The sequence below is a fragment of the Trachurus japonicus genome, chromosome 19, assembly GCF_045865225.1.
Source record: "Trachurus japonicus isolate A0001 chromosome 19, Traja_1.0".
Lineage (NCBI taxonomy): Eukaryota > Metazoa > Chordata > Actinopteri > Carangiformes > Carangidae > Trachurus > Trachurus japonicus.
Genome location: NC_140925.1, coordinates 9,445,466 through 9,473,128, shown reverse-complemented (window position 1 = coordinate 9,473,128; position 27,663 = coordinate 9,445,466). Strand labels below are relative to the sequence as shown.

The window sequence follows — 27,663 nt, the reverse complement described above, 5'->3', positions numbered from 1 at the left end:
GTTGTTGATCCGTTTTATCTTGTTGTATTCTATGTATTTTGGATTGTTGGGCAAACATTAAAGCAATTTGACTTTATCCAACATTACGAAAGTCATCAACAAACTTTTCGTTTCACCTCAAGTAACACAATCACTCCAAACTTTTGGTATTCAGGGAACATTTCTACAGCATCTCTAGTTCTAATAAACCAATTTTAATTCAGAACCAGCTTTATATCTGAGCCAACCCAGAGCGACTAACCAAGACGGAGGTTCATCACTGAAGTTAGTAACAGCTGTCTAGATAAATAAGCTGATAAGCAGTGATGGTGAAAATTAAAGGAAAGCGTTTCCTCAGCTTCATTTATTTCCTTTTTATAGATTTCATTCACGCACATACACACACACACACTTAAAACTCACTATAACAACTCTCGCAGGCTCTGCCGCCGCCTGCTGCATGGTAGGACCCGGGACCTGCACCGTTCACCGTCGCCATTTTGCCATTGGTCATTGAGATCTGGTTGGGGTTGGGTTTGTTACTGTGAAGTAACAAGAAGCAGAGATTAAAGAAATACATCAGCACTATATCTCCTTCGATCTGGAAATACATCTCACAGCACAATGCAGACGTCTATACTGTATCTGAAGACTGAAAATGTGAAATGAGGCGACTTACTATGTGGGGATATAAACCTGCTTCAGTTTGCTCTCTGCTTCTGCTGCCTTCAGTCTCTTCTGCTCAGAGGAAAAACAAACAGATGGAAAGAAATCATTAAAACCAAAACAAATCAAGTGTTTGACAAGAAAAAAAAATCTTGATGGTGTGACACCTTTTAAAAAATCGGTGCTAACAGGCAGCCTGGGAAACGGGACCGCACAGTCATTAGATGTGTTGATCGATGCAGATCAAAAAAAAAAAAAGGTGTTGCTTCCCTTGCTTCCCTTCCTCCTGACATGATAGTTTGCACATCTGGATTAAATGGGAGTTCATGTGCTGACAGCTGTGTCAGATATTTGTCTGATGCTAGTATCAATATTGTCTACTCTGCAAGCACATTCACTTCACAACTCCCCGTTTCTAAACCTCTCCTGCACCGATATTCCCTTCACTTCGGTTTACGGCGCTCCTCAGGGGGCGCGCCGCCAATTTTACACATGGTCAATATTTTCTATTTCTCACGGGGAGAACGACTCGGTCTGTAAACAGCTGTATAATCATCTCTATGGCTCTGGAGGAAGGGAAGGGAGCTCTCTAAGGTCTTCAATTAAAGTATCCCAAACTTTTTTATGAATGAGGTTGCAGTTGCAGTGCACAAAAACAGTGACTGCAATAAACAACCAGCACTTTCAGACTGTGTATAACAACTCCTGGTGACATAATTAATCAATCTAATCAATCAATTAGCAGCACCTGGACTTGGATACATGGCAGGAAGTTGGTGGAGCATTAACCAATTAAAACATGATTAGTTCATTTAAATTAATTGAAGAAGAATGGGCACATGGCTTTTATTTGTGAAGTTTTGAGGCTCCAAACTGAACTCAATTTACTTTCTATAGCTGGCAAAATATGCGATATCATATATATCATAATATTTGTAATAAAATTCAATATCATTTTTTACTTTTATACCTTGTGGAGAATTTTGGAGGAGCTGAATTCAGTGCTTTCACCCCAAGAAAAACGTTAAAACTAGAACTCTGCTAGTAAAGATGTCAGACTGTCCACACACTGCAGATGAAAGCCGAAGAGAAATACTGAATTTTAATATTTTAAAAGGACTGAAATGGCCTCACCTGTTGCACGTATCTGTCTGTGGTCTTCCACATGTAGTAGTACTCTATGATACTGGTCAGAGACTTCCATGGCAGCTTCACAAGAAGAAAGAATGAAGACGTTTGGGTGAGGAGGGGTGAGGAGGGGGAGACACAGAGTAAATTAATGATATTAATATCTCATGTTCTTGCCATCTGGGTGAGAACGTCTTCATGCATATTCATGAGCGAGAGGCATCGTGACCACAGAGTCTGAGAGCTACCAGCTTTGCTTGGTGCCGAGCCTCAGACGACAACACACACACACACTCTCTCTCACACTGACAGACACACACACACACACACACACACACACACACAGTGATTCACACATTTAATAAGTATTCATGAGCACCTGGCGCCACCGCTTACGCCCATATCCTGCTTTTTATTGTACAGAAAAGGTGGATGACAAGAAGGAAAACTCAAAAGAATCAAATAGTCACTCCCTGCAGGTTTGAGAGGCGGGCGGTTGTTAAAATTTGGTAATTTCGTCCTTCACAGAGCTGTGTCGTCTGTGTTGAGCCCAAATTCATGTCAATTACAACAGATTCCCATTGTGACATGGTTGTCGCTGCAGGGCGGGGAAGTAACTTAAGTCCACAGAAAGTTAAAAACTCAAATCTCTCCTGCTGCATAATCACACGTCTGCGCAAACAGCATGCTAAGTGAGTTTCAAGTCGAGAGAGTCAAGGATTTTACTAAAATACATCTCAAAAACACAGCAGTTTCTTATAATTGACCACATACTGACAGTTGTTTTTGACTGGTGGGAGCATGAGGAGCAGTGATTTGAGAACATTTCTAATATCTTACAACAATTTCACCGACTGCTGCTCTTGTTTATGAAAGAAACTATTAACACAGCATCTAGAGTCCAGTTTGACATGACATCGCCAATTTCCTAGCATTCATTATTGTCTGCGTAAAAGTATAAAGACAAAGTATTAAGCTGAAGGGAGCCAAAAATGATTATTATCGGAAGAGTTCTTGGTTGTAAACATGAGGCTTTCATTATTCATACGCAGAAATAAAGCTGGAAAAATTCAGAAATACTTCCAAGGATGACAGCAACCTTTCAACAGAACAACAGACTTCGAATAACAAACAGATATTGAAGTTGTTGTTTTTTTTAACTGAGGACAAATGATCTCAGAAATTCCAGATGTTATGGACTAAAAAAAAGGCAGAATGAGAGCACAGGTTTAAAGGACAATTCCAGGCGAATTCAACTCGGGGGTGTATTTTCCTATCATTTTAGGTCTAAAAGAATGAATCTGAAGATTTTCAGTTTAATCGCTTCTGTTTTGCGGTAGTTGCGTCTGTCCCTGCATCGCCACGGCAGCGATGAATGGGAGTGGATGTAAGTTCCGCTGTTTAGGCTGTCAAATGGCTACTCAAACATGCACCGAGAAGTTTATTTACTTCAAGCAAGCCGACATGTTTGTAAAACTAGATCTAATTCAAAGTCTCCCGGAGTCTCGCGCGAGCCCGAAGTTGCAGTGCTGGTGTATTCAGGCGCAGTCGGAGCTACCGCTTGTGTCATAAACACAGGAATATCAACTCTTTACTTGCTTCAAGTGTACATTTTTTTCCACAGACAGCGTCAGATGGCTACTCAAAGATGCGCCGAGAAGTTTTTTTTACTTCAAGCAAGTAAAGAGTTGATATTCCTGTGTTTATGACACAAACGGTAGCTTTTCCCACTGCACCTGAACACACCGCGCACGGCAACTGGGTCTCACGCGAGACTCCGGGAGACTTTGAATTAGATCTAGTTTTACAAACATGTCGGCTTGCTTGAAGTAAATAAACTTCTCGGTGCATGTTTGAGTCGCCATCTGATGCTGTCTGTGGAAAAAAAGTGCGGCTTTGAGGGCTGGAAACAGCCTAAACAGCGGAACTTACATCCACTCCCATTCATTGCTGCCGTGGCGATGCGCGGACAGACGCAACTACCGCAAAACAGGAGCAATTAAACTGAAAATCTTCAGATTCATTCTTTTAGACCTAAAATGATAGGAAAATACACCCCTGAGTTGAATTCGCCTGGAATTGTCCTTTAAAACAAACAAAAAAACAAAAGAAAACAGACTTACAAAGTCTTGTCGGATGTCGTTGAAGTCTTTTCCGTATTTCTCTAGCGCCTCCTCGAACATGGCGGCTTCTGAGGCGCTCCACTCCTCCATCTCATCCCTGCAGAGCACTGGACCGCCCGCTGGGACCAGTACACTCAGCGCACTGGACAGGTCGTAATTATGGCGATGCAGCGTGTCCATCGCATGGAACTGCAACCAAGATGGTGGTGGTTATCACCTGTCATGTATGTCATGGTGTGTGTGTGTCTGTGTGTGTGTGTGTATGTGTGTGTCTTAAACTCACCAGTGTGATATCTCGTGAGGCTGCAGCTGCACTCATGTGTAAGCTTGGTTGTCTGACTGAGCTGCTGCAGTCCAACGCTCGAGCAAAGGTCCCCACCGCCCTGAATAATAAAACACACACAAAAAAAAATGCATATAAATCACTAAATTAATCTAAAGTGATGAAACCTGCCTCGCTACGAGCCATCCGTCAAACAACAATAATGTGCAGTTATTAATTTTCTCATCATATTTTGCATTATCATACACAAACAGGAGAAGGTTATGGAGCTGAATATCTCATGATCTTTCTGTTTGGTTGATGCAGACAGGAGGCGGTGTTGTCAGGGCTAGGAATGGGCATTTTGAGTAATTTTCTAACCAAGTAACCGATTACTTTAAAGGGATAGTTCACCCAAAGGGATAGTTCTCCAAAATTCAAATTTCACTGCTCTGCCTGTGTCATTGCAAATTTCATGGGATTTGAACTGACACAGGAAGAGCAATGAACTGAGACACTGGGAGCTTCCGCTACAAGCAAGCTATAGTTATATAAACTTATTTAATTTTTTTCGGAACAGTGTCTCATGTCGGGTCTTCAATACAAGAGGGACATTACAGACGAGCAGTATGGAGGTATTTGGATGTTTTTTGGTGTGTCTTTTTGGACGAAGAAAAGTGAGCCCCATTCGCTACCGTCATATGGACATGCAGTGCTGCACGGAGCCCCTGCTGTAACTCAGAGAAGGCACGGAGGACTCTGAAACTTCTCCCAACCCTTAGTCGACATGAGGGTGAGTAGAAACTGAGTGAAATTTGAATTTTGAGTGAACTATCCCTTTAATAAAAGTAGAATGACTCATAAATCAGGTGGTTAATAAGAGTAGAGATTGGAGTTTAAGATGCACATATGGGGCATATGTGCATCTTTACACCGGGGTATAAATGCACTCTGTCCGTCAGACAGAGCGCATTTATACCCCGGCTGCCTTTTTCTCAGTCATTAGCAGTGCTTATTTATTAGTCCACACTACGTTTTGGTGACTACGCTCCTCTCTGCCTTGCATCGTCTCAGGAAATAACTGGGAAGGTTTCAGAACGTTTGTATTTTCTAACAGACTTGATGATACCCATCGTCTCCCTCCCTACGGCTTAGCTACCCCGAGGGAACCACCACAGATTCCTGTAAAAGGTTTGAAAGTTCGAGGCTCGATCCAAAAACGCTTTTACACAGCAAAAAACCACGTTGTTCGATGCAAAACTGTTAAACGCTGCAAAAAACCAGAACCATGGCACGATTATGTAGTTTGATCCGACGCTAGACTGTTCTCCAACATGCCATATTTTTAATCCTTGGTTAACCGGGTAATAATTTGTAACCGATTAGCAGATTGCCTACTCATGTAACTGTGCACATGTCTAGTCTGCGCCGGTGTCGGAGGTGAAAAGGGTGATTTACCGTGCAACCACTAGGAATTGGTCTATCTGTTTGTTGGTGAGCGGACACTCTGGATCCCACAGCTTCTCTTCTAGCTTCGACTGGTCCCTGTCGTCTGCCTCACCTGCAGGACACAGAGGCGGCAGCTCAGAAGACAGTAAAAGTACAGCACAGTAGAAGAAATTGATTTATAACCTCTGGAAAATTTGCTACAAGTCAAGTTCCTGATTACAAAGTCCATGAAACTGCCTGGGAGTCGTCCACTTACTGCTGTTAAGACATCTCACATTTCATGATTGACTGTTGTTGTGGAGCAGTGGCTGAGATTTATCTTGATCAAAGTTTAATCTGCTGTAGACGTATTTATTTCATCCAACACATTCATCTCAACTGAGTTGGTTTTGAAGCTCCATCTAAATAAATACATCAACATCATTTCTCATCTTTACACATCAACACTTCTACAGGAAATTCTGAGAAACTTCTACAGCTTTCGATTACATTAGCCAAGAGAAAATCAATTTCTCCACACATACTGTCAGGTCGTTGCTCATCAAGTCAACTGGAAGAAGGCACATTTATGAAAACTTTCAGGCTGCATATGTGAAAGAAGCTTAAATATTGTCATTATTCATAAGACACACTCAGCTTGCACAAACTTGAACACAGATTTTCTTTCGCTTTAGCACAGGTGGTGTTTTCTTTATAAATCCCACATATGCTTACACCAGGAAACAACAGCCACCTTTCCCCGCTGTGACCCTCCGAGATGATAATGTGTTGGTTAGAGATGGAAAAACAAAGCTTTGACACTGATGAAAATAACAAAGCCTGTGGGTGTTATTTGAACAAATCAAATGCAGAGTGAATCTGCTCAGGTGCGGTTTATGACTGACTGACTGACTGACCCTCTTGTAGCATTTCGGGTACGTCTGCTTGAAAGCGCGGCCCCACTCTGATCTCTCCTTTGTCGGCCAGCAGGGTCTTCTGTGTCGGGTCGTACACCAGCGAGTAGAAGAAGGTATCCTGGAGAGAACAACACAACAATTACCGAGACGTCCAGCCGGCCGACGCTTTTTAAGAATGCCAAACTCATCTTATATCTTCAACAATTTAACCTGAACCTTGAATCTGTTTTGTTTTGTTTTTTTTTTCCTTCTGAAACCCAGAGTTGCTGTTCACCAGAACAAACCCCCTGGTGTGACGGAAAACCACAGTGCGAGGTGAAATAAATACAAGAATCTTTAGAAAGCACCGAAGAACAGCTGCAACCTTTATTTTTATTGCCTTACAGCTGGAATAATTAGGCTCTTACTGTAATTACTTTCTCCAGTTCCTGTTTCTCAAAAATGCAGATTTGCTGCTTTCTGTCATTGAAAAAGAGAGCTCGCTCTCAACTGACCTTCCCTGAATAAATAAAGGAGAAATGAAATGTCTCTTATATAATTATCAGTTCCTGTTTTACTCTGCAACTAATCTGACACCATAATGTGTTTATATATATATTTTTTTAAACTTTTTTCTTATATTAACTGTACATAATGATTAATTGATCTTCTAATGAGTCAGTAGGTTCAGGCACCGGAATCAAACTTTGACGTCTGACGTGTGTGGAGGTATTTTAGATATGACTAGATGACTGTGGTAAACAAACAACAACAAACACCAGTGGGAGATGACAAATCAAGTTTCTTTTTCCTCCGGCTCACCTCTTTGTCAAGGTACGAGAGAACGGCTTCAGTCTCATTCAATAACGCAACGCTGCACTTTCCCCTGATAGAGAAAGAGAAAGAGAAAAAGGGACAAACACCACGTAAAGACACACGACGCAGGAAGTGAGCAGTGTTTGATAAGCATCTTCAAGGCTGGATGAGTGACTAACCATGAGCACTGCCTGAACATTGATTAGCTGTAGTGTGTGTGTGTGTGTGTGTGTGTGTGTGGAGTACCTGATGTGTGTCGCAGGTAAACTCTCATACTGCCGGGAGAGGAAGAGCTCTCTGTGGCGAAGCTGGTGTTTCTGTTTTTCTGTTAGGTCTGTCTCTGTCGGGCTCTCCTTCTCCTCTTCCAACTCCTCTGCAAATGCACAGAAAAATTACTTTAAAATGACAAATTTAAAAAAAAAAATGGAGGAAGAAATACGACAACGGTCTTAAATTACCGAGCTGCAGATTTAAGTCACACATGGCTTGAGCCAAATTCAGCTATTCATCTCCCAGATTTCATAAAGAATATCTCATAACTGTGTCTTCGGATGAAAGTTAAATAAAATTTAAAAGAAAAAGTCTCTCAAGGACTTTGCAATCACAAACTACCACTGCGCTGCCATCTATTCAAGAAACCCAGTTCATTTTGTGGAGGACTGTTACTAGAAATTTAATTTTAAAGACAGTGTTCGTATAAATACTGTATTAGCTGAGTCGGCAGGAAACGCCAGGCAGCAGATGAACATTTTAAATCACTGGGACACACGGTGCAGGCTTATAGACGATTAAAGATTATCTGCCATTGGAAATGTATCTATTATTACAGCAGATGTTCCCACGAGGCAGCTCTGGGCCCTCAGGTACAGCTTCACATCCCTGTTGCAAAAAAACCTGCGCTCCAGGTGCGAGTTTAGCTCAGTAGGAAGAGCAGGGGCAATAGTCCTTATCGCAGCTAACCCGAGTTCAATTCTACCGGTGGCCCATTGCTGCATGTCATTCCCCCTCTCTCTGCCTCTTCATTTCCTGTCTCTCTACAGTCGTCCTATCAATTAAAAGTAAGGGTGTAGCTGTACACACAAGTCCGGTTCGGTACAACAGACACTAATTGTATGTAAAACTAAAAACAATCTTCTGTTATAAAAGAAAAAAAAATGAATAAAAAATAAAACAAGTGCATTAGGAGTGTTATAATACCATTCATTAATTCTAGAGAAAAATAAATTGCACTTGACAACTGGCAACTATTATAAAAAAAACAAGAAACTGACATCAATGTTGGTTTACACAGTTAAAGCAGATATCAGTGGAATGTTTTTGTTAATATAAGTCCTAAATAGTCCTATTTTCCGTCAGCAATCACTTACATGAAGTATTTCAGCCTAAACACGAGTCTCTCCGTCACTCTGCTCTGCTGTAACCCGAGGAGAAAATTTTCCTTGTGGGATACAAGTGTTATCCAATGAGGGGAGAGAACGGCATGAAGGGCTGTGTGTGCAGCCAAGGGATGCGCGTGAATGTGGTGACGTAGCACGAGGACCAATTGATGCCTGACAAGGGCGGGGGCTGCTAACTCATGGTGCGTTCAAGGAAACTCGTACTTTGTGTTTTTCCTTCCTGTGAAGTCATACCAGTTCGATCTGGTACGAGTTCACGGGTCGGAAGTTACGAGTGGCCGTTATAGGGAACTTTCACAGACAACAGGACGGTAAAAACACGAGCTACGGGTTACCTGGAACGCTACCAAGTCGTAGTTGTGACTTGAAGCTGTAACTTACGGTTTCAAAAGCCTGCCTTGAACACAGCATTAGCCGAAACGGCCGTGCCGATGATATCTGCTTTAATCTAGGCTAGATGCCAATTGCTTTGGTGATGTTTTTGGTCTGTGTTCATGTTTTTTTTAAATATTCACTTCGTATTTGTCGTATGACTGTATGCACCGAACCGTGACCCCCATACCGTGACAGCACGGGACGAATACAAATACCGTTAGACCCTGAATTAAAAGGCATAAAAAAAAAAGCCCCAAAATTAGATTTGAAAAACACCAAGGCAGCTCTGTTTTGACAGAAATGCCTTTATTTTATAAACATGAGGACCTCAACTCTGAAGAGGGCTCATTCGCGCTGAAACACATTGGTCTTTGTTTTTTAACCTTTTATATATATTTGTACCTGGCCATAAGCACCTGCTGTTTCAGTTTTTCACTCTAAGATCCACGCAGCGCTTCACCCAAAAGAAGCCAAAAGAATTACTTTCTTTTTTTTAATCCTGTGCTCCATGTTGCCATTTAATGTCATACGGTCGAACAATGCTGGAAACTCGCCCTCTGAAGTTTTCATTGCTGCAACTGTCCAGCTGTGCAGAGGTGAGAAATTAACCAGGGTTTGAACTTCTCTCGCTCTGAACAACCAAACACAACTATACTCTGACCGTCACCCAGTCAAATGGGCGCAGTTATATCAAGTTGTAACACGTGTCCCTGTCCTCTCTCTATCTTTGTCCACCAGAGTAGCTGTTGGCAACAACCAACCACAGTTTTGAACACTTTCATTTCCGGTGCTTAAGACCGGGGTTGACTTCAGATTAACCACTTGGTCTGATATGAAGACAAAAGTGTCCGTGGCGTGTTCGCTTTCAAACCGAGCATCACAGAAAAAGGAAAGAGGAGATAGTCAGACACATTGTGAAACTTTGCACACTTTCCTTGAAGGGTGTTGCAATCGTTTGTACACACTACCCTCTGAACCACAGGCCAGTGATGGTGTGAAGGGGGAGTGGTTTAAAAGAAAATGTTCAGACATTATGTCCAGGCTACATCCAACACTGAAAAACCATCATTGTTGAGCACTTCAGCTGCAGCACACTGACCCGTTGACAAACCACCAATGGCTCTGTCAATGTTCATATAATTTGTGAATAAAAACGCTCTTGTTTCCAATCTACAAACACGTTAGAAAATATATAACATTCACATTCGCCGGTGTATGATATCTACGTCTATATTACACTCTGGGTTGGGATCGGATACGTGAATATCAACCGACTTGGTGATCATCACCGCTGCTGATTGCGCTCAAAAATGGGCTCCACATCTTCCTAAACACATCTAGGCTATTACTGACTCTGGTTATGAGCGGCTCACAGGAAGCCATCGTAGCCAGATCATTTCTCTGTTCATTAAAACACACCTTCTTAGAGCAAGTTCACTTCCACCGACAAAATACCCAATATGCATAATACTGGATTTATTTATAGAAAGTAAATAACACATCTAAGCATTTCTAAACCAGAAAGTTGAGCAGACGTTTCTTTTTCCCATGTGTGTTTGTGATGTTTTCACACACACAACACAACAGGGGTGAGACTTTTTTCTTATCTAGAGTCATAATTCAATCCCTCCGTTGAATAAATCTCCAAAAGTCTGTCCTGTGTTTATCATAATTTAACAAAAGCTCTTCAAAAAGAGAGCAGGTGAGTCTAGTCAAACACATTTTAACAATAACATTATAAACAATACATGTAGTATAGAAACTAGAGGTAATAAATGTAAGGACTTTGGTGTCACATATATAATCCATTCTTCTGTATTGTGTTGGGGAGGCAGCAGCAGATGCCTTCAATTCCCATCAAGTAAAAAAAAACACATAAAGGCAATGAGGGAAATGTGGACATTTGGATGAACTGACCACTGACCTCCCACGGAGCTAATGTCTGGCTTAGAGCTGTGTGAATTTGGGCTGTGACAATTAATCAGCATGAAAGACAAAACACAGGCTCATTTTCCTGACACGGCTCCAGAATAACTCCACTAGTGAAATATTCACCCTGATGTAGAAATAAAGATCCACAGCAACACCCTTACATCTTTCCCATCTCAGCCAATACCGGTTGTTTGGTCACACACACACACACACACACAGATGTTTCCAGTTTTGGCCCCTATAAACCCCAACACATTCAGTTTTATTTCTGTAAATCAATTTCACTAGCTGACTGTGTTTTTCCCCTGAACTAGTCTTAGGCCATAAACTGTGCGATTTTTTTTTTTTTTTTACAATGTGGTAAGCACAGTTAAATTTTATTGTTGTTGCTGCTGACCAGCTGGTAGACGACAGGCACCCGGCTGTGATCGATGCATATATACGTCCCTGAATGTGGTACAGGTTATAGTGTTATAGCACATATGGTTGCTTCCTGTTTACACAGTTTACCTAAATTAGCAGAACTGGTTTTTACACAAACAATCTGACCACACACACAGTAACTAAGAAGAGCCGTATTTAAACCTCGCTATACTATATTCCTGTCTTTCCTGTCTCACTCATGAGAACATCACCAGCCAGTCTTCGCTGCCGCCGATTCCTCGTCCTAATCGCTTCTAACTCATAAAAACTATGACTTGAATTTTTGGCACAGGGGAGTTTTTCTTTTTCTTTTTTTTTGTATCTTCACAGGAACCAACGCTTTGTTTTATTGTGACCGAAGGAACAAAGTGAAACATCACTGGGAGCGAGTCGACTGCTTCCCACACAGAACTTCTGTTGTTGTGGTAACAAGACCTTCCCTCCCCTCCATCTTCTTACGCATACGTACATACTCACACTCCCGATTCTTCCCTTCGCAGTAAATAAGCAATTGAGAAATTAATGTGCTATATAAAAAATATGAACGGCAACACATTTTATTCAAGTCACACTGGAGAAGCCTATTTATGTTCCAGTGGCACCATCTCCATAAATGCTCTGATTAAATGGCTGCACTCTGGAGCCGTGGCCGCCATTAAAGGTTGAAAAAAAAAAAATCTATTGATAGTAAATGTTATTGTACAAAGGAAATGCAAAGAGGAAACGTTGCTGGAAATGTCTGCTTGAATGACATGCAACAGAAGCCCATAATTACATTTCTCCCTCCATATGAATGGTCAACAACAACAGCACAACCATGGCTGAAAACCCTTCAGTTTCACAAAATCGTCCAATAAGCAGTTCATAGCTCAATTGTTTTACAGATTCCCACTTCTCAATCTTAAGGATTTGCGGCTTCATAATGGTGTAAATACATGTCAGAACATCTGCAATTATCTGCTGATGAAGGACTTAGGTGTGACTGAAAATAATCAGCTGTCAGCAGAGCAAGATTTGGATATTTTTTCTCAAAATACTGAATTGTTTACAGCAAAAATACATGAAAACACAAAACAAAATGTTTTTAAAATCACTATCAAATGATTTTTTCCTCCCAGAGCACAAGGGGACATGCCTTTATAGTCCAATCAACAGTCCATAACCCAAAGACAATCATTTTACAATGAAGTGAAAAAGAAAAAGCCAATTATCACATGAAAAGTTACTTAAAAGTAAACTTTCCCCAATTACTTCTCTGTTATTTGACTCATCGGTGCTCAACTTCACACTTGTGTTGAATGCAGATTCATCATAGAGTTTTTAAAGAAACCCCATTGTCTTTTACGGCACTTGATGACAAAAAAGTCTGAATGTGTGATGACTCACTTGCGTGTTTGTCTGCGAGCTGAATGAGGCTGTGGGAGATGTCTCTCCTTCTGTAGAAACAAACCACCTTGGCCTCCACGTTCCCGCTGGCCGTCTGAAACACAGAGAGAGAGAGAGAGAGGAGAGGAGAGGTCCAGGTTGGACTGAGAAAGAGGTGACAGCATCTTCCTGCACAGACCCCTAATTTCCCACGAGACCTGGCTAATTTGCGTGCCCGCGAAGCGTTTGCTGCTATGACAGGCTGACCGAGGCAGCGACGGCAACTTATGATCAGATGATTGATTGATTGTCTCGCTGTATAATTAGTCCGACAGGCTTAAAGACTCAGCCGGTATTAAATGCACTGACTGAAGGGAGAGTGAATGAATGGTTTGAGAAAACTGCCTTCCTTTTCAGGGGGTTGTTGGTGCAGTAAAAGCAGATGTATGTTGTAACAATGTTCATCTGATGGGACGGTGTTGGGAGGGAAAAAAACAGGAACAATGTAAAGAATTACAATGTAGAGTCACCACGAGGTACAGCCACAAAAATGTCCAAAATGAACTTATATATGCTGCAATTATACTGCAGGAAGTTCCTGTTAGTTCACCCACCACCTTTATCACTTAGGATAGTTAAAATATCTTCTCTCTATACATTATAATATACTGGCTCAGTGTGTGTGTGTGTGTTTTTCAGGCTGACACTGACTTGATCTGACATTTTCCCACCCACACCACCTTCTGATGGCATGCAGTTTCTCGGTAACTCGGCGCAAATGCAACACAGGAAAAGCTTGTGTGGTATTTAAACGCTGTGTGTTACTTTTGGCTTTTTCTCAACTAACATAAGAGACACGCTTTGTTGAGAACACAGGCGACGTTACAACTTTGACAAGAGGAAATATCTCAGCCAGCCATCACACTGTGTTTTCAGTTTGGTAATAAACATTTTGCATCTGTAGTCGTGAAATGTCCGTTAGGATAATCACCCCTGCCCACACATAACACACGCCTACAGGTGTGTCCTGCAATACAAACAGCATTTATAAAACTTGGGAACACCTGTCTCATTTAATCAGATTACAAACAAACAGTTTTCGTTTCTAAATGAGAACACAACACACACACACAAACAACTGCAAAGAGAGGGGGTGGACGCAGAACAGAGAGGAATCCTTGTTATTCACCCTGAGGCATAAAGAAGCATAATTACACAAGAAATGACACACAAACACTTCAGTACCTTGTTGAGTTCTTCTATCCGGCGGATCAGGTAAGGGTTACTGGAGGAGTTCTCGAAGAATACGTAATCTGCAAAGAAAGAAAGAAAAAAAACACAGATTACTTCACTGTATTAAATGACTGTACGACTAAATGATGCCATAGGCCCATGTGAAAATAACGTAGGCAAATGCACAACTAGAAACATATGCAAATGTGTAAAATAATGTGACTATCAGATCCACAGACCACTATCCAACTGTAATTTTAAACATGCAAACGCCACGGAGAACATCCAACTCCAAGTTAAACAAATTAACGTACAGGCGAATGTGTGTGCTGCGAGGTTTTCTACGGCCCGAGACAGTTCCTATACTGTCTTGATTTTTGTAACGTAAATACTTTAAGGACAGGACCACAGTGAAGTCATGATAGTTGACTTTCCACTGCACTTCCACAGAATCTAACGGGGGGGAAAAAACATGACTTCACCTTGCCTGAGGAAAGAGAAATCCAGCCTGGTTCAATTGCACTTGGGCAGAATATAAAGGCAACTTTGAAAAAACTTCAGGCCATGAAATGTTGCCTTTAAGTGCTGCCAGATAATGTTGTAATTACTAACTTCCAGGCACAAAAACAACCCAGTGAAGACGTAAATATATCAGAGTTGTCAAAGTGTGACTTTCAGTTGCACTCAGTACATATAAATATTACTGTTATCTGTCTCTGGAGTCACAGTTTGTTAATCCCCTTCGTTGTAAATATAATGGATTATAGTCATGACAGGTATATTCTCTCTCTTTGATCTGGCAGTGAAGAAGTAGTTGAGCAACAGCTGAAATGCTTAGTCACTTAACTGGCAAACATTAAAGTTAACTGCTAACTGTTTTTTTATTTTTATTTTTTAAGATTGAGTTCTTATGTTGGTAATTTTTTAAAGCAGAAATAGCAAATCAATGGTGAGTATTTTGATTCCAACTTGGCAAATGAGTCTAAATTGTCTTAATAATTTCGATATTTAATCACATAAATCATGACATTTATACATAATATCCATTCTGTGAAGTTGTGACGGGCTATTTATCACAGACTAAAAAATAATCAATGGAGGAAAAATAATTTGTAGACACAGGAGTTTCTTTAAATCCAACATTTAAAATAAGTCCTTGTTTAATCACAATTTAATATCACTTTTTAACAGGAAGAAAACTACAATGCACCAATATTTTTAAATAAAAAAAGTTTGAGGAGCTGGAGTTTACAGAGGGCACCTGAAGGCAGCAGGAGCTCTGCACTAAAAAGGTGAGTTTTCTGGACAAGTTACTAAAAAAACTCATGTTGTGATAAAAGTGTTACCAAATAACATCCTCACCTGGGCAAAAGAGGTTTATTTGTTTACATTACATGTCAAACATCGATGCTAATTTTAGTGGCTCTGAAACTCGAATTAAAAAGGGTGTTTTGTTTGTATCAGTGGTGTAGTATAATTTGTTGTAGTGGGGGTATAACTGCTTTTCAGGTAGGTAACTTACCTGCACCACATAGAGACTATAGTTAGATAGTTTTATTGTAGTGGGTAGATACTGAAATATTAATGGCTTTTCAGTGGGTATGCCGAGTATCACACAGACTACACCACTGGGTTTTTAATCCTGCCGACGAAACGACGCCATGAAACGAGACAATAATAATTAGATGTTGAATTCCATTAGACTGCTAACAAGCTAACTAGCGAGCTAACCAGCTAACTAGCCACTGGAGCCAATTTGCTAATTAACTGCGCTTAGGCACTGGGCATCTAATATTACCACGATGGGAGAGATGCTTTGCTAAAATTGTGTTTAAAAAAAATTAATTAATAAATAAACCAGCGCTGGAGCCGCAATTATGGTAAATGAGTGAAGCTAATGTTAGCTACATAAGCTAAATAAGGTGCTCGTACTAAATGGCTGCATGCCAGAAGAGGCAAATACAAAGGCAGCCTCAGACTACCCGAGGTAACGATTTAACCCACATGTCTGGCCCGACAAGTCCCAATGTGAGTCGGTTTTACACTATCCAATGTCTAAATGTGCAAAAAACCCAACTGAAAACCAGCTGGAAAAATGTTTACATAGTGAGCTAGCTAGCCTGTGTTAGCACGCTGGCGGCTAGTTGGTGGTGCTGCTGCTGCTGCTGTTGCTGCTGCTGCTGCTGCTGTGGCCACGACAGACGAGCGAGGCCTGACCCATTTTGGATCCCAAAATATTTAGAAATCCTCACCTTTTTTTGCTCCAACTTAACGCAGCTGAAGTCGCCGCGGCACGGCCGTACTTCAGCATTAAACACAAACGAGCTCGGAAAACGCTGCATTTTCCACGGCGGGGTGGAGGTGGAGGGATGCTAATAAACTGGAGAGGTTTCTGTTTGATAAGAAAAAGATCCACATTGACATACATACCTCCGACCCGGTACATGTTGGCCGCCATTTCTGCCCTCCCGGAGTGTTAACGACGTAAACCATAAACTACGAGGAATAGAATAAATTAATAATAATTAAAAAAAAACAAAAAACAAAAACAATAAAACTCAATATCTTAAAATAGGTGCGGTAAAGTGTGACCGTCGAGACTCCGGATGTGCACCCAATTGGGAGAATTTTTTTTTTTGTCAATTCAACCACCCCCCCTCCCCTCCTGATACGATTCACAGTACCCTTTACAATACAGTGAACTCACGGCAGCCAAAAGAAGTCGGATCAACCAGAAAAACCACTGCCTGCTGACGTTGTGAGGGGCGCACGCGCAGACAGACACACACACACACACACACAAACACACAACACACACATAGGCTACACATCATGCTTACGATTAAGTGTCCAGAAACAGAAACACTTTTAAGATTATGTTATCACTCATAACCAGGGGATTTAATATCAAATAGTATCACAATTTAATATCATACTAACTTTTTATATTCATAATTTAATTTAATTTAATTGGAAGTTATCGAGTATTGCTAATTAAAGTCCTGGCTATAAAATGATATTAAGTACAACATTCTAAAAAAAAAAAAAAAAAGATAAGATAAGATAAGATAGCGTAATGAAATTTGCAGTAGCCAAGCCTATTGCTGCTGCAGACTAAATAGGCCTAGAAGAGCATCAATAGCTAATAATTCAAGATTAAAGATCTATAGCCCAAATAATAAATACAAATACAAAAGCATTATTAAAAAAAAAACAGAGTTTGATATTGTTATTGAAAATAGGCTATTTGAAGTGAGAACTATAGGCCACATGTTGCACATTTTAACTTTTCTCTTAAATACTTTTTACAGTGATTTTTTTTTAATGGCAAAAACTTAAAATCATTCACTGGAAAATGATATTCATTGAAACAGCTCCTACATTGCAAAGAGAGCACTAGGCTATGTGGGGGTCTAGTTTTTTTTTGTTTTTTTTTCCTGGCGTGCGTGCGTCCGTGCGCGCGCGCGCATGTGACATCACTGATGGGATTGGCTTTGCCCTGACTGGGGTGGAGAGTCTCCTCCACCGGCTGCAGAGGGAGGAAGGAGAGGAGAGTGAGGGACAGGAGGAGGAATAGTTTCCATCAGCCACGGAGCTCAGCGCAGGGCCACCTCCACTCAGAGACAACCACGCCCCGGGGGGACAGGGGAGAGACTGTGATGTGATGTGATCCCCCCCCCACACTCCCACTCCCACTCCCCCACCACCACCTCCACCACTGCAGAAAAGTGTCCAAAGTCTTGTTATGGATGGGGGAATGGACCGTGGAGGGGAGTTTTAGTCCGATTTGGCGACATGAAGTTTGGGAAGAGCATCTGCGTGCTCAACGTGGGGGGGACCCGCTACGCCTTCACCCGTGAGGTGATCAGGGATTTCCCTCTCCGGCGCGTCAGTCGCCTTCATGCCTGCGCGACCGAGAAAGAAGTCCTTGAACTGTGCGACGACTACGACCGGGACCGGAATGAGTTTTTCTTCGACCGCCACGCGCAGGCTTTCGTGTTCATCATGCTGTACGTGCGCTCCGGTAAACTCCGCTTCGTCCCCGGTGTGTGCGAGCTCTCCTTCTACACGGAGATGCTCTACTGGGGGCTGGAGAGCGCGCACTTGGACTCCTGCTGCCAGAAGCGCTTGGATGACCGGATGTCCGAGATCGGACTGGACACTCTGTCCGAGGTGGACGTCGCGGTGTCGGGGGACGAGTCCCCTCAGAGCCCGGGCAGCGAGTCGGTGCAGCGGATGGCGCTCACCGGTCGCGCCAAATGGCTGGAGATGATGCGCAAGGCTTTCGAGGAGCCCAACTCTTCGCTGGCGGCGCAGCTGTTGGCTTCGGTGTCCGTGATCTTTGTCATCGTGTCTATGATAATGCTGTGTGCGAGCACCCTGCCGGACTGGGACACGGCGAAGAGAAACACCGTGGAGGAGCACAGGTAGGTGACAAGTATGACAAGTCAAAGATCAGTTATAGATAAGATAAGTTTAGGTTGACATGACAACAGGAGGAGGAAGAGGAGGATGCTGCACAAACATCCAGGCGCAGTGTGTGCGGATGTCCAAGTACAAGTGAGACAAGTGTGGTGCGTAAAAGTGAGAGCAAACGAGCGCAGCATGCGAAGTCATGTCAAGGATGCGTTCCTGCCACGATAAACACTCTATGAATAAATGAACACATTCATAACCACTTGAGAATCTCATGCCTGCGCCTGCATGCATCAAGGCAGCGGTCAAACACATTGCGCACTCTTCATTTATTACCCTGAAGATTGGTGTATGGAGGCAGATGTCATATCAGCTACAGCTTTTTGAACCCTAATCTTTTTTTTTTACAACAAAATAATAATACAAATACCAGTTATTTATTCATATTTAAACCCACAGTAGAGACCACACACACATCATGTAGCTGCAGGAAATCTGCCCTTGTGTTAAGTGAATTGACGCCCCTTATAGGTCAATACAGCATAATGACAAGTTTCTGGCAACATTGTGGGGTCTTCACATGTAAGACAAGTGTGGCAAGGAAGCCAATCAATAGCCAATCCATAGAGTGTAGTGTTAATTATTACACAGAACCTCCTCCTTGTTGCTGGTGTCTTCCTCCAGTGTCTCTCACCCCCTCCTTCTCTTCCTCCTCCTCCTCCTCCTCCTCCCAATTACACTGAATATATTTATTGGCTCGGATAGTTTACACTGCACAGTACACAAGGAGGACAAACACATCCGATAAATGCCGGTCTCATAATATTCCAGAGGTATAATGAGTTGAAAGTAGAAGGTGTACTGAGGGATTACATTTGGGGAGCAAACAGAAATGAATTAAGCCACTTACAGGAATCACCCTCTGTCTATGTCAGCAGTTAATTCTGGCTCCAGTTTTTGGACACAAGGTGGAAAAAAGTGCACCTCTGTTTCCACGTCGCCTTGGCCACAACAGCCTGTGTGTTGCTCTCTGCTCCGGGAAGCCCGAGGCGGCCCCCTTCTCTCTATATAAGGCTGGGTTATGCTCGCTCCGGCTTTTCAGTTTTGGATCTGCTACAGTTGTTAGATAATCAAGTAAAAGTGTAGTTTATACACTCGAGGGGTCAAAAGGATTCCCATTTAGTTTCATGCCAGTGGATGATGACAGGACATTCTCTCAGTTGCTCTCAGTAATTTGGTTTGGCCTAATTGTGCTGATGTGGTTATCCTCAGAGGCTCATGTGGTGTTTGCTCGGTCTGGCTTCTCCCATGTCAAACACAAGCACCCATCTCACTCTAATTCAGCTTGATTTGCCTTTGCAGTGTGCTAATCAATGGGCTAATGGTGTGCTTGCTTGTGTCACATTCGCTCTTTGAAGGTGTTTTTTTGTTTTTACACCCCCCCTAACCCTCCCTCAACCCCCTCTGTGCAGTTTCCTGGCAATTTCCTCATCTTCTGTCATCACTGTGCACATCAATGTTTATGTGCATCTTCCCCAAATAGCAGAAGAGATTTCTCCCCTATTTCCCATAATTCTCATCAACCCCTCTGCTTTGCCTCCTTCTTCCTTATATTTACCCATTGTTTAGTTTAGTATGTTTATTTCGGTCTCATAAAAACAAATACAATAGACAAATATACAAAACAAAACAAATCAGAACAAAAACACAACAAGCAAAACAATTTACTTTGACCGAAAAGGTGTAGGCTGAAGCATCAGCTTATTTTGCCTACCCTTCTTAAATTAACATTTTCTGTTCACTCAATTAAAAAGATTTTTACAGAGCAACAAAAAGAAAAAAAAAAACCTGCATATTCTACATACAGCAGTTTATAAGCACACTGGTATTTATAAATCAGTTTTATATTTATTAATAATATTATTTTTTGAATAACTTTTTGAATCTATTAAGTGTGTTGCACAGTTTGATTTCTAATTCTAGATTATTCCATTGATTGACTCCTGTAATTGATTAATACATCTTTGTTTCACATTTGTTCGTACTTTTGCTTTTGTATACACATGAGTCCCTCTTAGTTCATATCTACTGGTTCGGGTCTGAAACATCCTCTGGACACCATCTGGAAGCAGATTATTATTTACTTTATACATAATTTGAGCAATTTTATAGTCCACAAGATCATTAAATTTCAAGATCTGTAGGTTTCATGAAAAATGTGTTTGTTGAGTCTCGATAATCGGCCCTGTCGATTATCCTTATTGCTCTCTTTTGTAATATGAAAATTGGTTTTGTAATTGTTTTATACGCATGCCCCCAGACCTCTATGCAATAAGTAACAGTAACAGTGAAGCAGTATCTCCTCTTATCTGTGTATATCTGACTCTAGCTCCTCCTGTCATTTCCTGTTTACTCATTCCTCTCCTCTCCTCTCCTCTCCTCTCCTCTCCTCTCCTCTCCTCTCCTCCCCTCTCCTCCCCTCCCCTCTCCTCTCCTCTCCCCTCTCCTCTCCTCTCCTCTCCTCTCCCCTCCCCTCCCCTCCCCTCCCCTCCTCTCCTCTCCTCTCCTCCTCTCCTCTCCCCTCCCCTCCCCTCCCCTCCTCTCCTCTCCTCTCCTCCCCTCCCCTCCCCTCCCCTCCCCTCCCTCTCCTCTCCTCTCCTCTCCTCTCCTCCTCTCCTCTCCTCTCCCCTCCTCTCCTCTCCTCTCCTCTCCTCTCCTCCTCTCCTCTCCTCTCTCCTCTCCTCTCCTCTCCTCCTCTCCTCTCCTCTCCTCTCCTCTCCTCTCCTCTCCTCCTCTCCTCTCCTCTCCTCTCCTCTCCTCTCTCCTCTCCTCTCCTCTCTCCTCTCCTCTCCTCTCCTCTCCTCTCCTCTCCTCTCCTCCTCTCCTCTCCTCTCCTCTCCTCTCCTCCTCTCCTCTCCTCCCTCCTCTCCTCTCCTCCCTCCTCTCCTCTCCTCCTCCTCTCCTCTCCCCTCCTCTCCTCCTCCCTCTCCTCCTCCCTCTCCTCTCCTCTCCTCTCCTCTCCTCTCCTCTCCTCTCCTCTCCTCTCCTCTCCTCCCCTCTCCTCTCCTCTCCTCCCCTCCTCTCCTCTCCTCTCCTCTCCTCTCCTCTCCTCTCCTCTCCTCTCCTGTCTTCCCCCTGCAGGATAGTGGAGGCCGTGTGTATCGGCTGGTTCACAGCGGAGTGCATAGTGCGCTTTCTGGTGGCCAGGGACAAGTGGGCCTTCCTCCGCCGGCCGCTGAACATCATCGACGTGATCGCCATCACCCCCTACTATGTCACCATGGCGATGGCCCGCGCGGGGATGCCGGGAGCCGGGCTCGGGGTTGCCGGGGTGATACTGCGCGTGCTGAGGATGATGCGGGTGTTCTGGCTCATGAAGCTGGCCAGGCACTTCCTGGGCCTGCAGACGCTGGGGCTGACGCTGCGGCGCTGCTACCGGGAGATGGTGATGTTGATGGTGTTCGTGTGCGTCGCCATGGCGATATACAGCGCCCTGGCCCAGCTCCTGGAGCACGGCCTGGACTTGGGCACGCAGAACCAGGACTACGCCAGCATCCCGGCCGCGGCCTGGTGGGTCATCATCTCCATGACGACGGTGGGCTACGGGGACGTGTACCCCGTGACGGTCGGGGGACGGGTGCTCGGGGGGATGTGCGTCGTGAGCGGCATCGTCCTCCTGGCGCTGCCCATCACGTTCATCTACCACAGCTTCGTGCAGTGCTACCACGAACTCAAACTCCGCTCTGCCAGATATGCACGCAGCATGTCGTCGGAGATCCTACAATAAACACGCGTTTATACCAAACATCCCCACGGAAACTCAACAAACCAGTGAAATCTGCTGATCCCATTGTGAAGAAAACAAAACAAAAAAACAGCTCAGCTCAGCCCATGTGCCCTGCCCTGCCCTGCTTCCTGCCTGAGCCACACCTGATTTTATTTTATTATTTGGCCTGTTGTTGTGTGCTGATGATCCCCAGTCATCATCATCTTCTTCAACAGGCACGCTCGGCGCCGCCCGTCTCCTTAACAACACCGTTTGCACAGAAGAATAGGAACACACACAAATAATTATTTATTAAACACACACAGGCACATTCAATCCAGTTTTGACATTGGCTGCTGTTTACACTGTATTCCCATGGTAACAACATTGGCAGAGATGGCTGCTTTTTTTTCCTTTTTTTGTTTGTAGCCTATGCTGCATTGAGTGCTTTCTGTGTGTGTGTCTCTCTCTCTCTCTCTCTCTCTCTCTGTGTGTGTGTGTGTTTGTCTTGCTATCAGCTTTTCACTTTGTCTAAGCTTTGCACCCAGATGGTACAAATTACACAAGATTGATGTGTGACCTAGATGCATTCTGTTCAACCTGGTCTAGTCGAGCGAAGGGGGCGAACAAGTGGATGCAACGTGGGGATGGAGAGGGGAGTGTACAGGGGGGGCTTAGAGCGGAGGAGTGGCTTAAGACAGGGATAATGAAATATGGAGACGGGTCAGAAAGGGCTAATAAGGTGGCAGACAAATACAGTACAGGGGTGTGAGATATGACGGACCAGACAAAGTGTGAAATGGAGGATAAAAGATTACGGGACAAAAAATGACAGAATGTGGAGCAGGCTGGAGCGTAAGGAATGAATAGCTGAAGTGTGTGTGTGTGTGGATTGCTTCTCCATTGTCAGTGAATGTAAGGCATTTTGTATTTCTGTGTCTCCAAGGCAACCTCATCCTCTAACATGTCAATCATAATGGGTGCTTGATTTGTGTGTGTGTGCGCACACAAGCAGGGCACATCCGCGGCGCGCACCCCTTCTGGCTGGTATGTGGCGTTCTTTTGTCCTGCAATAGTGGGAAATAAAATATCACAAATTCCTGAAAAAAATGTGGAGGAAAAAAAAACAAATCAAAGCAGAGGCAAACCACGGATGACGGTTCTGACATTCATGATTCATACATGTTTGCGCTGTCCGTGCTTTGCCAAGATGATATGATTTGTTGAAGAGACACATGATCCAGGCAAACAAGTCGACACTTCTCCCACTCAACAGTCTTTCTCTGCGTCTCTTCTCCTCTTCCTCCTGTTGCCATCACCAGTTCACCATTCTCATTTTACACACACACACACACACACACATGCAGAGAGACACATATCAAACAAAAAAATCCTGCTCTTCTGTTGCAAAGAAAATTAAACAAATAACAAGTCCTAGTCTGTTCATTATCTGTCCGTCCTTGAATTTTCGAGTTTGCTTTTTGTTGTTTCCTCATAGATGCTGCAGCCTTGTATGAGTTTTTGAATGTATTGTAGACAACAGCACATATCTCAATATCCTGCTCGGTGTGTTATTAATGTGCTTTTTTAAATCAGTATTTCATTACCTAGCTAGTGACACATAATTTTCTATTCATGTGGCATAGCTTATAGCCCCGTGAATTTTGGCCTGGACTCATTGAAACCATCATTCAGAAGTTTTTCATCTGTAGCCTTGTAATAAACGTGATCAATGTAGGTTTTTTTTTATAATAAAAAGACTCTGTGAAATGTCTGTGAATGTCTAAGTGCTCATTACAAATCAAATTGATGTACAAAGATTAAAGGCCAAATTTAAAGTGTTGGCAGATTAAATCGACTGCTTTCACCTAACTAATGAATTACTCGGTATGACCTGAAGATGTGTTAGTGCACCGTGTATTTTTGGGAAGATGATCCCTCAAAGGTCTTGTAATGACATGCACTTTACACCGCCTTGCCCCCTGTGGGCAGTGGAAGATAACAGCCGGCATGAGGAACACCTGAGCCCGTCAGAGAGGGCACTCACCATCAGAGAAACACTGGGGCGAGCACAAACAGCAGCTATAGGGGTACATCAACTCTTTAATTTACTGCTGCTGCTGCAGTACTGCACTGCACTAAGGTTCAAACTTTGTAAAGTGTGTTTGATAGAGTGTGTCAATGAGCTCATTCAGTGTTACACCTAACCAGATTTTGCAATTCCTGGAGAAACTCTGCGGAGTCAGCTAGAAGTAGCCTACTGAGGGTTTCCTGAACAGTACATCCAATGAAAGGACTCTCGAGGTCTGAGACGATTGATATACTTCAAAAAGAGATTCAAGAAAATGCCAAAACTGAGACATGACCTCAGGAAGCTGGAGCAGCAAGAACATGAGGATAAAATAAAAGTCTACAGGATCAAATAAAAGTCTGGGAGTATGAGAAGAGAGAGTGTGCTGCTCATAACCATTATAACAATCTGAATTTCACTGTGGCACATTTACTGAAGTCACCGAACAGGAACAGGAACAGGAGATGGTGGAAGAGAAAAGGAGGTGAAAGAAATGAAGGTGACCAAGGCGATGGAGGAAAGAAGAGAAAGACGCTTTCATGGTGGAGGTTCATTAACTCTGCTGCTGCTGATGAGGTGGTTGGTTGGGTGCAGGGCCGGCCCCTGGCATAAACACTCTATGCAGTTGTTTAGGGCCACAGCCGTTAGGTGGGGGGCCACATGATCAGAAAGGTACCGGGGTTCATTCAAGTCATTTAAACATCCTGAGGTCTGCACGTGCAGCTATGAGCTTTATATGTAATGTGAAGTCAATATTCAGCTTCTTTTATCTCACATTTGAGACATTTGGTGAACATAGAACGGCAGAATGACAACATTTGTGCTCAGAAAACAATCTTACAAAATTTCATTTTAGACTTGTTTTCTACACTTATCTATAATTACTGTATTCATATCCTATTTCAAGCACCAAAACAGTTCATTCTCATCACTGAAGGAGTGTTTTCACAAGGGATTTGACATTTTTCAAAAAGCAGACCTCAAATTTCCAGCATTTGGCCTAAATTATTTCTTTCTACAGTGTTCTAGGACAAACTGGCCTCAGTGTACTTACAGCGGAGGTTCTAATATTTAAACATAAAACACTTGAGTAGGCCTATTGTTACATCTGCAAGTATCTTAAAAAGATACATTTAAGAAAATATGTAAAAGTCGAGAAAATGGCCTCAAACCTCAGAGGGCATAAACATGTCTGTGTTCAGTTTTAACCAGTGATTTGGTGTTTGCGCTTAGAGTGCAGGGCCACAAACAAAAATCTTGTTTAGGGCCACCAAAATCCTAGGGCCGGCCCTGGTTGGGTGGTGGGAGGGAGGGAGGGAGGGAGGGAGGGAGGGAAGGATAAGGAGGTGATGATGGAGGAGAAGACTGAGCCTCCACAGGTGAGCTGCAGAGGTGCCAATATTCGATACAGAAAAAAAAAGGAGGTCGGTCTTTGCAGTGCAGGAGGTTCATGACATGAACTCTTTCTCTTTTGGCTCCGGTCAGATGAAGCATGATGATGGTGCACAGTGCTACCGGTTTTCCATAAAACTATAAAACAGCCTCACCGCGTCTGTTTCATCTCCTAACATTCCTCCCTGTCATCATTAAAACTGATGCACGTACAAAAAAAAGTGCCCAATAAGGCCATGTCTTGTGTTGTGTAGGGGTATTTTCTCTTCCCACACAATAGCAGAGCTAATGACACGCGCGCGCACATTGCTCTTTCTGTGCTTCACAATCACAGTTACCTGGTTGTTTTGACAATGGCGTTCTTTTTATAGGGAGGAAATGTTCACTTCACATTAGCAGTAAGCACTCCTGCATCAACATCTCCCCCAGAACAGTCAGACCTATAATAAACAAAAGGGGTCTGACTTTATAGTACAAGACCGGAAGCTTTCCAGATAGTACTGATACGACCTGAAGAGTGGCATTTGTGGTTTGTAGTGAGTTTCCATTAGATAAGTCCTCCTCAGTGCTGTGTATGCCATCACACTGGAAGCATGTTGGAGAAAATGGACGATAGGCGATAGCTTCGGCACAATGTAAACAAACCTCTTTTTCTAACTATTCAAGTTGTGACACATGGAAAAATGACTCTCTACTAGTTTAGCCAACAACGAACCATTCAGGTCTGTCCTGTCGCAGTCTGCTCTTCCTGCTCTTCCAGCTGCTGTGATCGATCACTCCTCCTGTCCTACCTCCGTTCTCCACCCTGCCACACCTCCGCATCAGCCTCGTCGTCTCCTGCACCTGCACTACATAATCAATCCAGCATATAAACAGTCCCAGTAGCCTGCATATCTGACCTTCCAGCACCTATATCTCAGACTGATTCCCTGATTCCTCATCTCACAACAGCCTTCCATCTTTGATCATGAGTTTCTCCTATCCTTCTCCTGGCTTAGCGTCACTTCCTGAAAGAAACACCTCCTTTCCACAAGACCTTCCCGTGAGTGCTGATCTTACCTGCTGCGGTTCAACAATCCCCTCTGTCCTCTACCTTCTGTCTGTCCCCTTAGCCCTTACCCTGAGCCCATACCCTCCTACAGTATTGTTGCCCATCTCTGGCCTCTCAATTGACACACACAGACCCCCCACACTCACACTGACCAGCAACATACACCGGAGATCTGCCTGTACTACTTACCTATTGCCAGCTATTCACCTGAGTTCTGCCACAATCTGTCTATTAAAGCAGAAGTAGAAAATCCGGTGGTTATTTTACTTCATTTTGTCTCTTTCGTCAGTAGATTTCTCCTACATTCACCAAAAGTTAACATGCTACTGGCTGCACACACAGAGAGGACTGTGCCGTTCTCTGATCTATGCATTGGATAAAGGTTGTAGGATACAAGGAAAGTTTTCCTCATTTACAGCAGAGCATAAAATTTGACAAAACCCGTGTTTCAGACCAAACACTCTATGTAAGTGATTGCTGTCGGAAGATATAACTATTTAAGACTTATATTAACACAAACATTCCGCTTACTTCTGCTTTAATTACCCTGCTGTGTTTATATAAAGCTCGTTTAACTGCCTCTGCTGCATTTGGGTCCATACACCGGGAGTGTGCCTATGTTCCCACAGCCCTATGTTCCCACTGGACTCTCTCTACCTATCTGGACTCTATCTATCTGGCCTGTCTAGCCTCTACCTGGTCTTTTTTAATAAACTTAACCAACTCCTTTCTTCATTGCCTAAACCCAACCAATGGTGGGACCAAAGGGCTGTGGGAACATAGGGCCTAATTTTCAGTGTCAGTGACAACAAAAGTTAGAAATGTGGGAACATAAGGTTGTGGGAACATAGGGCTGTGGGAACATAGGAATGACCCCCATACACCACACTACTCCTTATCCTATGGGAAACGATTAGCTTCACAACACATGTATCGATATCTTT

At 43.1% G+C, this 27,663-nt stretch overlaps 2 protein-coding genes across 2 annotated transcripts in view; one reads left to right on the top strand and one right to left on the bottom strand.

The window, feature by feature from the left end:
* The window catches only part of mta3 (metastasis associated 1 family, member 3), a 30,642-nt gene extending 13,923 nt beyond the window's left edge, over positions 1-16,719 (bottom strand). Inside the window, exons 1-12 of the mRNA XM_085762103.1 lie at positions 16,454-16,719; positions 14,036-14,103; positions 12,812-12,905; positions 7,545-7,671; positions 7,305-7,368; positions 6,504-6,621; positions 5,617-5,719; positions 4,180-4,279; positions 3,897-4,085; positions 1,780-1,854; positions 659-717; positions 403-521 (exon numbers count right to left, since the gene is read on the bottom strand). Of these exons, the coding sequence (XP_085618229.1) occupies positions 403-521; positions 659-717; positions 1,780-1,854; positions 3,897-4,085; positions 4,180-4,279; positions 5,617-5,719; positions 6,504-6,621; positions 7,305-7,368; positions 7,545-7,671; positions 12,812-12,905; positions 14,036-14,103; positions 16,454-16,481 (1,144 nt within the window). The 5' untranslated portion in view covers positions 16,482-16,719. The remainder of the gene's footprint in view (positions 1-402; positions 522-658; positions 718-1,779; positions 1,855-3,896; positions 4,086-4,179; positions 4,280-5,616; positions 5,720-6,503; positions 6,622-7,304; positions 7,369-7,544; positions 7,672-12,811; positions 12,906-14,035; positions 14,104-16,453) is intronic.
* Positions 16,720-17,561: 842 nt separating this feature from the next.
* Positions 17,562-23,979, top strand: kcng3 (potassium voltage-gated channel, subfamily G, member 3). The gene is made up of 2 exons (XM_085762101.1): positions 17,562-18,450; positions 21,581-23,979. Exons 1-2 carry the CDS (start codon positions 17,819-17,821, stop codon positions 22,224-22,226), a joined length of 1,278 nt encoding a protein of 425 aa, XP_085618227.1. The 5' UTR covers positions 17,562-17,818; the 3' UTR covers positions 22,227-23,979.
* Positions 23,980-27,663: the final 3,684 nt, after the last annotated feature.